The 11,026-nt window shown below is 37.8% G+C and overlaps 1 protein-coding gene across 3 annotated transcripts in view; it reads left to right on the top strand.

The window, feature by feature from the left end:
- Atp11c (ATPase phospholipid transporting 11C) overlaps positions 1–11,026 on the top strand; it is a 178,573-nt gene that overhangs the window by 133,290 nt on the left and 34,257 nt on the right. For all 3 annotated transcript variants that reach the window (XM_021152853.1, XM_021152852.2, XM_029473144.1), the window contains exons 19-21: positions 2,809–3,072; positions 6,297–6,471; positions 10,662–10,764. In XM_021152853.1, the coding sequence (XP_021008512.1) occupies positions 2,809–3,072; positions 6,297–6,471; positions 10,662–10,764 (542 nt within the window). The remainder of the gene's footprint in view (positions 1–2,808; positions 3,073–6,296; positions 6,472–10,661; positions 10,765–11,026) is intronic.

Here is an 11,026-nt window from a genome sequence, read left to right as displayed (position 1 = left end):
AAGGATGTTGAATATTTTTTCAAGTGCTTCTCAGCCCTTCGGTATTCCTCAGTTGAGAATTCTTTGTTTAGCTCTGTACCCCATTTTTAATGGGGTTATTTGAATTTCTGGAGTTCAGCTTCTTGAGCTCTTTGTATATATTGGGTGTAGATGTACCATATTTTCTTCATCCACTCTACAGTCGAGGAGCAGCTAGGTTGTTTCCAGTTTCTGGCTATTATAAATAAAGCAGCTATAAACATAGTTGAGGAAATGTCTCTGTGGGATGTTAGAGCATTATTTGGGCCTATGCCCAGGAGTGGTAATGGCTGCGTCTTGAGGTAAAACTAATCCCAGTTTTCTGAGAAACCAACAAATTGATTTCCACAGTGATTGTCCAAGTTTGCACTCCCACCAGCAATGAAGGAGTGCCCCCCCTTGCTCCACTCCTAACCAGCATGTGCTATCACTTGAGTTTTTGATCTTAGCCATTCTAATGTGTATAAGGTAGAATCTCAAATTCTTTAAGTGCTTCTCAGCCATTTGAGATTCCTCTGTTGAGAATTCTCTGTTTAGTTCTATACCCCATTTTTCAATTGGGTTATTTGGGCTGTTGGTTTCTAACCTCTTGAGTTCTTTATAAATTTTGGATATTAGCCCTCTGTCAGTTATAGGGTTGATGAAGATGCTTTCTCAGTCTGTAAGCTGCTGTTTTGTCCTATTGATAGTATCCTTTGCCTTATAGAAGCTTTGCAATTTCATGAGGTCCCATTTATTCAATTGTTGATATTAAAGCCTGAACTATTGGTGTTCTTCTGTTCAGGAACTTGTCTCCTGCACCAATGCATTCAAGGGTATTTCCCACTTTCTTGTCTCTGAGATTTAGTGTATCTGGTTTATGTTGAGGTTCTTGACCCACTTGGACTTGAGTTTGTTCAGGGTCAAAGATATGGATCTGTTTGCATCCTTCTACATATAGACATGCAGTTAGACCAGCACCATTTGTTGAAGATGCTTTCTTTTTTCCATTGTATGGTTTTGGCTTTATCAAAAATCAAGCCGGGCAGTGGTGGCGCACGCCTTTAATCCCAGCACTTGGGAGGCAGAGGCAGGCGGATTTCTGAGTTCGAGGCCAGCCTGGTCTACAAAGTGAGTTCCAGGACAGCTGGGCTACAGAGAAACCCTGACTCGAAAAACCAAAAAAAGAAAAAAAAAATCAAGTGTTCATAGGTTTGTTGGTTTATTTCTGGTCTTCTATTTGATTACATTGTTCAACCTGTCTGTTTCTGTATCAATACCGTGCAGTTTTTAATCACTATTGCTCTATAAGTACATTTTGGGGTCAGGGATGGAGATTCTTCCCAAAGTTCTTTCATTGCTCAGGATTGTTTTGGCTATCCTAGCTTTTTTTTTTCCCCATATGAAGTTGAGAATTGTTCTGTACAGGACTGTAAAGAATTGCGTTGGAATTTTGATAGGGATTGCATTGAACCTACAGATTGCTTTTGGTAAGATGGTCATTTTCACTATGTTAATCCTAACAATCCATGAGCATTGAAGATCTTTCCATCTTCTGAGATCTTCTTCAATTTCTATCTTCAACAACTTGAAGTTCTGGATTGTTTTGATACCTGGATTTCTTACTGTAGTAGGTATTGTGAGCATAGGAGATATTGGGACCAGGGTGAATTTCTATGGTCCTGGTGTGGCAGGCCTCTGATGGGTGTCTTTGGGTTGTATGGTTCCAGATCCGCAGGTCTGCATGGTTCAAGAGCTGGAGATGAGATGAAGGTGGGTGGATAATGGAGGTTCTCCTGGGCTAGCAGAGTGCTCAAGGCAGCTTGGCTTGTTCCAGAGGACTTATCCATAGCGAAGATGGGTGGGGAAGGGAAGGCTACATGTATTGTTCAGGATCAGCAACTCTGATGAAGGTGGGGGGAAGAATAGATGTCCCCTAGGATAGCAGGCTCCTCAGGGCAGCTTGGCTTGTTCCAGAGGACTCAGCAATAGGGGAGACATCGGTGGGGAAGGGAAGGCTACATGTATTGTTCAGGATCAGCAACTCTGATGAAGGTGGGGGGGAATAGGTGTCCCCTAGGATAGCAGGCTCCTCAGGGCAGCTTGGCTTGTTCCAGAGGACTCCAAGCATGAGAGATGGGTGGGGAAGGGAAGCTTACCTATAGGGTTTGGGCTCAACAGATCTAATAAATTGCTCAGAGAGGTGGCAAGAGAATGGAGGTCTGCCTGGGCTAGCCTGTACATGCATATATTTTAATCACATTCCTTGATTTTATTATTTCTTACCTCCTGTGGCTCCCCTTTCCCCTTCTCCTCTTAAAAGAATTTCTTTTGTCAAATTTTATTGATATTCTGGCATCCGAAAAGAAGCCAAAGAAAGTGTCATTATTCTATCCTTTATTCTTAAATTCTCAAGGAAAACTACTGTATTTCCTTTATTTATTTACTTTTCTTTTTATGAGACAGGATCTTAGCTGTGTAGGCCTGGCTTGCCTGGAACACCCTATAGAGACCATGTTAGCTTCAGATTCTCAATGATTTGCCTGTAGCTGCCTCCCATGTGCTGGGATTAAAGATAAGCTACAGGACTCAGCAGCTTTCCTAATATTAGAAGTTCCTCAATGCTAAGAGTTTACTAATATCCCCCATATCTAATTAGAATGTTTTAGCTCTTTCCATTTTGCCAGAGACAACCCGACTATAATAAGGATTCTAGAATTGGATTGCTAGTGAGCTGTAAGAATGCTTACTTCAACAGTCCTTCTTCTCTCATGAATTTTAGAGATTAACGAGGTTTCTTTGTGTTTTTAGGCTGCAAGATCAGGCTGCAGAGACCATTGAAGCTCTCCATGCAGCTGGCTTAAAAGTCTGGGTGCTTACTGGGGACAAGATGGAAACAGCCAAATCTACTTGCTATGCCTGCCGCCTTTTCCAAACCAATACTGAGCTCTTGGAACTGACCACAAAAACCATTGAAGAGAGTGAAAGGAAAGAAGATCGATTACATGAACTGTTAATAGAATATCGTAAGAAGTTGCTGCATGAATTTCCTAAAAGCACTAGAAGCCTTAAAAAGTAAGAAAGTACATCTATTTATTAATTTATACATTGATCCAAATGTAAATAAGAGATTATTTTTGTAGAAAGCTCTGTTTGCTGTGATTTTTTTCTTCTAAGTTAAAACGTTCCCTGAGGACATGACTAATTCTCCACTTTAGCTTATTTGTTGCTCTCTCTCTCTTAATGTAAAAGTCAAAGAGATTTCGCAAGATTTAGTGTCAAAATTCAAACATTTTTTGGCAGTGCTGTAAATCGAACCTAGGGCCTCACACATCTTTGACAAGCACTCTACCACTGAGTTATCCCCAGCTCAGTTTCTTTTTTAAAATGAATTTATAATTTACATGTAAACAAAAGCATATAATTGTACATATTAATAGGTTAATGTGATATTTTAATACATGTGTACACTGTATAATGTTTAAATTATAGCTAAACACATTTTTCACAAAGCACCGTACTTTATAATAAAAAGTTCCAGAATCTAACATTTTAAAATTATGGAAATTAATATTGCCTATAGCCACCCCACTGTATAGGTAATATACCAAAATTTCTTTATCCTGTCTAAATATTACTTAATACCTCTTGATCAACTTTTCCCCACCCTTAGATCCATATACTCTCCCAGCTTTTGTACTTTAGCACTCTCAATTTCCTTGATATCAATGCTTTGAGTTTCATATGAATGAAGTCATATGCTATTTGTCTTGTTGTTGTTGTTGTTGTTGTTGTTGTTGTTGTTGTTGTTGTTTGAGACAGGGTTTTTCTGTGTAGCCCTGGCTGTCCTGGAACTCACCCTGTAGACCAGGCTGGCCTCAAACTCAGAAATCCTCCTGCCTCTGCCTCCCAAGTGCTGGGATTAAAGGTGTTTGCCACCACTGCTCGGCTACTATTTGCCTCTTTATTCCTGGACTTTTTTATTTTTTAGTTCCTTATTACACATAATATAATGAGCTTCATTCATTTTGTCTATGTAGTTGCAAATGACAGAATTTCATTTTTGTAGCTCAGTAGTATTCAAAATTATGTATGTATCATATTTTTTTCTCTTATTAGTTGATGGTTAGGTGGTTTCCATCTGGGCTCTTGTGAATAGTGTTAAAATGAACACTAGAGCACATATATTTTGACGTGCATTTTGCTCTTGTATATACTCAGTAGTGAAATTTCTGGGTCATAGCAGTAACTTTTCATTTTTCTTTAAAAAATACTTTTACAGTAGCTGAATTTGTAAACATTTAGAATCTAGACATATAATCCCATCAGACTCTGGAACTGTTGACACAGTTTTTGAGGTTCTAGACTATTTTCCATGTGAATTTGTGTGCTTCAGTACTCCAACAGGAACCAAATAAACCGAGATTCTGTCTTCAACTAGCAAAGGAAAAAAGATTTATGGAGCCTAAGAATTTCAAGGAAAGTTTCTGATTGACAATACCTTAGTGCCCAGAGATAAGACATCTCTCATTCTTCTCATTGTCTACATTGCCCAGTATTTTCAGATTTCATTAGTCTACAAATAGAGCTAGTCATGGACAGTTCTTTGAATATAGGTAGGCTAGGGTTAAGAACCCCTAGGTGATATAAAATGGTATTTATTTAAATGATACATGTATTTATTTATTTATTTATATAATGTTCTTTAATGAGCAACGTATCTTCTTGATGTTTTGCCCTATTTGAAAATCATGTTTGCCTGGCAGTGATGGTGCACACCTTTAATCCCAGCACTTGGGAGGCAGAGGCAGGTGGATTTCTGAGTTGGAGGCCAACCTGGTCTACAGAGTGAGTTCCAGGACAGCCAGGGCTATACAGAGAAACCCTGTCTAGAAAAATAAAAAGTTAAGAAAGAAAGAAAGAAAGAAAGAAAGAAAGAAAGAAAGAAAGAAAGAAAGAAAGAAAGAAAGAAAGAAAGAAAGAAAGAAAGGAGGAAAGGAGGAAGGAAGGAAGGAAGGAAGGAAGGAAGGAAGGAAGGAAGGGAAGGAAGGAAGGGAAGGAAGGAAGGGAAGGAAGGAAGGGAAGGAAGGAAGAGAGAGAGAGAAAGAAAAGGAAAGAAAAAGAAAAAAGAAAAAGACATTCCCTGTTCTCTGGATTCCCTTTGTCATTCAGGCAAAGATGCTATATTTGTTTGCTCTTAAGTCATTTTGTTTTCTGTTTCCCCAGAAGTTTAAACTGATGAGTTATTGAATTTTGCATCATTTCATATTAGTCTAACTAATTAACCTGTAGTTCAAAAGACTAATTTTAAAGTTTTATAGTGCACAACCACCTTCGTTTTTATAAATTTCTAAACTTAGAATCAACCATGTGGGCAGTCCTTGCTCCCCATTGCACTATTTGCCCCCTGATGCCTGTTATTTGGGTTCTTGTTACTTTACAGGTTTTTTTAATAGGCAAACTTGATGCAATCGATTTTGTTCGTTTTGTTTTCTTCCTCATTTCTCTACTGAAGTTGACATTATCAATTACATACTCCCTGAAACTCTCCTCCTTAGGCCAGTGCACTAGCTCATCATCTAAAAGCAGTTGCTGCACAAGCCTTTTGACTTGAGCTTCATCTCTAAAACCAATTCCAGAATAGCCCTCTGACCTCCACACATGTGTCAGGCTTGTGCATAAGCGTACACACACAATAAAAATGTAAAAACACCAACTCTCTTTTAAAAAAAAAGATTTATTCAGACACTGCAGCTGTCTTCAGATACACACTAGAAGAGTGCATCGGATCCCATGACAGATGGTTGTGAGCTACCATGTGGTTGCTGGGAATTGAACTCAGGACCTCTGGAAGAGTAGTCAGTGCTCTTAACCACTGAGCCATCTCTCTAGCCCCCAACTCTCTTTCTTGATGTCTATCGCAATGTTAACATTTCCTCCCACTTTGGCAGTCTGATATCTTAATTTTCTCCCTAAGTATCTTTTTCTAAGCAGAACTCACTATTGTTCTTTTATTAGAGACAATTTATTCTTTGGGATGGTTGATGAAGGAAACAGAACTGGTGACTTGTCTTATCTGGAATACTCCCCCTCAGTGACTGAGAAACTCAAAATCATGCAGGGTATGGAGGTGCATGCCCGTAGTCCCAGAACTTGAGAAATGGAGGCAGGAGGATCAGGCAGTTAAAGGACATCCTCAGCTATAGAGAATTGAAGGCCAACTGGAGCTATGTGAGATCTGTCTCAAAAGAAAATAAAAATCAGGGTCTTAATTATACATTTTTTAAAATCTTTTTCAGAGCATGGACAGAACATCAGGAATATGGATTAATCATTGATGGCTCCACATTGTCACTCATACTAAATTCTAGTCAAGATTGTAGTTCAAACAACTATAAAAGTATTTTTCTACAAATCTGTATGAAATGCACTGCAGTGCTCTGCTGCCGGATGGCACCATTACAAAAAGCCCAGGTAATTGAATATTAGTTAATTTTTTCATACTGGATCCTCTGTGCATATCTCATTTCTCTCCCTAAATTTTTTTGAGCAAACAGTGTATCTACACTGTACCTTGTACCTTCAAGCTTGCTGACAGTTCTTTACTATTTGGACTTCTGTAATAAGTACTTAGTTTCCTACTGCCTCTGCCTAGTGTTCCTTCCTCTTCATGACATTCTTAGCTCTATGTATCCTGTCATCTCTTCTTATCTTACTATCCTACTGTCTTGGTTACAGAGAAACCTGGCCCAGTTCACTATTCTTTTCCTTGTTCCTCTACTACAGTTAGTGCTATCACTTACAGTTTCCTCAAAATCGTCCTTGATTTTTGTGCTTGTCCAAAATGCTGATATTTCCCTTTGCTTTCCCATTGTGTCTTTTCATTTGGTTTCATCCTGCATTTTTAATGTTTTATTTTATTTTAATGTGTGGGAGTATTTTACCTGCATGTATAGATCTGCACCACTTGGCTTCCTAGTGTTTACAGAGGCCAGAAGAGGTTATCAGAACCCCTGGAACTGGGGTTAGAGACATTTGTTAGCTGCCATATGGGTACTGAGAATAGAACCTGAAGCCTTCTTCTGGCCCATTATCCTAGATTTTCTATCTGCTTAATAGATTTTTCCCCTATTTGCTTTTACGTTATAGTCTTAGTCTCTCCTTCAATTCTTCCACTGATAAAGCTCTAGACCTGACTTTTTCTTAAGATTTAGTCTCCTATTTCTAGGTGTCTGCTAGACATTGCCATTTTGATTCTCTACTATCACATTAAATCATAGTTTCATAAGACAGATCTTACAATTTTCTTGAACAGTTTGTTTCTTCCCTGGTCTTATTTTATTCCTGTTACTGGAGCCATTTTTCTTTTGTTCCCTAAATCTCATATTATAAGTCTATTTATCCTACCTATTTTTTGTCATAGCTCTCATTTTCATGAAAACTTTTGGTGTTGCCCATATTTTTCCTCCTTCCCAGAACATATGGTATCTTGTGATTCAGAACTCCAAGTATTTTATGTTTGTCACTGCAGTTAGTTTTCTAGACTAGTACCTTCTCATCTCTTATATCCATATAGTTTAAGTCATTACCTTCTGTCTAAATTTTTGGGATTCTACATCATTAGTTTCTTACAAACCCATCTTCTTGGGATTGTTTTTTATTGTTCCAACTCTTCTCACAGCTTAATCATCATTTTTCTTGGCATTTCTTATTGTTTCTATAATCTTACTAGAGTTTTAACTTTTAAACCCAAATCCTTTATTGACTTCTTATGCTTTTCTAGTACATTTTACTAGTCTTTTCTGCCTGTTTCTTTCTTGTTACAGACTTCATCTGTAAGTAGCCTCCTAACATCTCTGTTTCCTCATTTTTGTTTTCTACCAGTACTTTCTGTACTCTGCTGCTTGTACAGTATCCTTCCATGTTGGCCTGAATCTATTATCTATATGTGAACATTTGTTAATATGATCACACCAGATGTACTTTATCCGTGTTTGTTATCTTTACTTCCCTGTGTGCCTTTTTTATGTCATTCCTTTTTCTCTGGGAATACCCTATTATTTCCCTGCACACACAAATTTTACTAGCATTTCATGATTTAAATTACACTAATGTAAACTAATGCCTAATTGGCAAATATTTTCCTTTTACTTGATATCATAAGCTTTCTTATTTGGAAATTTTTTACATTGATTTATTTATCCTGTGGTACATGTACTTTGTTGCACATGTGGAGATAAGAAAACAGTTTGAAGAAGTCTGTTCCTTCCTTTCTCCATGTAGGTTTCAGGGATCAAAGTCAGGTCTTAATACTTGGTATCAGGTGTCCTCACCCACTTAGCCATCTCACCTGCTTTTATATGGATAATTGGATAATGTCATGTACTCCTGTACATATAGCATATTTTGTTATCTTTATTGTTATCTAATATACTTCTATTTGTAACTAATCTATATTTCATTTACATGCTTTTCAATGGCTACAGCTCTTCATTTTTTATATTAGTATATTATTATGAATGGTATGTTGCATACATTTATACTTGATGAATAAAGCTATTAGTTAAGTCACTTGTTTTTCTTGAGAGCTTCCCACAGTTTTGAGGAAAACTGTTAGTATAGGTAACTTGAAGAGGTCAGGAGGAAACTCCATGTTGACCGAATCCTCCGGGACTTTATTGTCAGTGACCACATATCCTTTTGTTTTTTTCCCACGAGGACAAATTAATCTTTCAACCTAACCTATACTTTTCTTGCAAATGTTGTCATGCTTGATGATTTTCTAGCCTTCCAGACTGCAGTGTTTAATCCTTGAGGTATAGAGATCATTGTTGCACATAGTATATGGAGTGTACATTAGTTAGCCATTATTATAGCTTATTAAAACTGAATGGGGTTTAGATGCTTTAGCTTTGTCATTTATTAAGCATTTTATAGGAACCAAATTAAGAAGAGAGATCAAGCAAAAGCTAACATTTCGCTTCATTTTTATGTTGAGTGACACTGGACATGTAGGAGCTTTATAATGCTTTTAACACAAGTAAAAAATCTTAGTCTTATTTAAAGAAACTACTATGGTGTGCCTTCGTTGCATAGATTATTTATAATCTCTTCATCTATATTGAAAATGAATTTTATTTATGCTAACCAGTTAGAGAAATCGTTATTTAGCAGCTGAGACATTTATGTCTTGTTAAGGCTATTACATCCCAAGGAATCTTAAGAATAGATAGCGAGCAGTGACTATCTGAAAGAGAGGAGGAAGACAGCTTTGACCAAAACATTTCCAAAAGTAACTTTCTGAAGAGGTTTTGGAGAACCCTAAAGAACTTAACAACACCAGAAGTGGACATATTTTTGTTCAGTATTTGCCCTGAACACAACAGTAAGCCATACTGCAATCACTTTCACATCTAGATAAGATACTATTTAGAAAGTAACTGAATTTGTACACCCATCTTGAATATTTTTCTGCAACTCTCACCTCCTTTAAGATATCCCCTTTGGCCGGGCGTGGTGGCGCACGCCTTTAATCCCAGCACTCGGGAGGCAGAGGCAGGCGGATTTCTGAGTTCGAGGCCAGCCTGGTCTACAAAGTGNGCCTGGTCTACAAAGTGAGTGCCAGGACAGCCAGGGCTACACAGAGAAACCCTGTCTCGAAAAACCAAAAAAAAAAAAAAAAAAAAAAAAGATATCCCCTTTGAAATGTAGCTATCTGAAAGAGAGAACAAACCATATTGGGTAGTGAGAAAAATTAGTAAAATTTATTTGGAAGTCATAGAGGTAACAAAATTAACATTTGTTCCATAATTACTATTGAGGTATTTTTTCTATTAATCTATTCATTTATTCACTTTATATTCCAATCACAGCCACCCCTACCATTCGCCCCACCCCCGACACACACACACACACAGCTCTTCTCCCATCCCTTCTTCCCTTCTCTGAGAAGGGGAAGGCATGCCCTGGTACAACAAATCACTACAGGACCAGGCTAACCCTTTCCACCGAGGCCAGGAAAGACAACCCAGTTAGGGAAACAGGATGCACAGACATGCAAAATAATCAGTTGTTGGGGGACCAACATGAAGACCGAGCTGCACATTTACTACATATGTTCAAGGAGCCTAGGTCCAGCCCATGTATGCTCTTTGGTTGGTACTTAAGTCTGAGACTCCCCTCAAGTGTCCAGGTTAGTTGGCTCTTGTTGGTCTTCTTGTGGAATCCCTATCTCAATGGGGTATTCTAAGGGAGATGTCTTCAGAAGAGGGAATAGGAGGTAACCAAAACTGTTCTGATTTTTCCATTCTTGTTCTAGTGGCTTTGTACATGTTACCTCAAATCCAATTTATGACCTCCACGCTTATACATTCACAATATAATCCAAAAAGATCACATGAAAAGATGGCAAAAGAAGAAAGCATGGCAGGAAATGTTTTGACCATTTATGCATGTACAGACCTAGAAGCAAATGTGGTGCTGGTGGTGTGTTTTAAATGACTTGTTACTTTATACCTGAGAATTCTTATATATATATGTACATATAATTCTTATATATATATATACACATATTTTTCTGTTTACTTATAAATGACAGTAAACCCTAGTGAATTGTTACACATTCTGCTTTTGACTTTTCTGTCTCTTTTGTATTTAATGTTTAGATTGTCAGAATGGTGAAGAACTTGAAAGGCAGCCCCATAACACTGTCAATAGGTGATGGTGCCAATGATGTCAGTATGATTTTGGAATCCCATGTGGGAATAGGTGAGAAATATGTAATGTGATGGCCTCTATAAAGTTTTATTAGTAGTATTGCTTTGTAGGTTGAATCATGTTTACTCTAGATTGTTTTGGTTACTAATCTGGATTTTGAGTTTGAAAATAATTGTTAATCTAATAAAAGATTTCATCTAATAAAAAGCATTCCGAGGCAGAGGCAGGCGGATTTCTGAGTTCGAGGCCAGCCTGGTCTACAAAGTGAGTGCCAGGACAGCCAGGGCTACACAGAGAAACCCTGTCTCGAAAA

Source organism: Mus caroli, chromosome X (assembly GCF_900094665.2).
Source record: "Mus caroli chromosome X, CAROLI_EIJ_v1.1, whole genome shotgun sequence".
Taxonomy (NCBI): domain Eukaryota; kingdom Metazoa; phylum Chordata; class Mammalia; order Rodentia; family Muridae; genus Mus; species Mus caroli.
The sequence above is the reverse complement of the archived record's forward strand: the minus strand, read 5'-3'. Positions and strand labels throughout refer to the sequence as shown.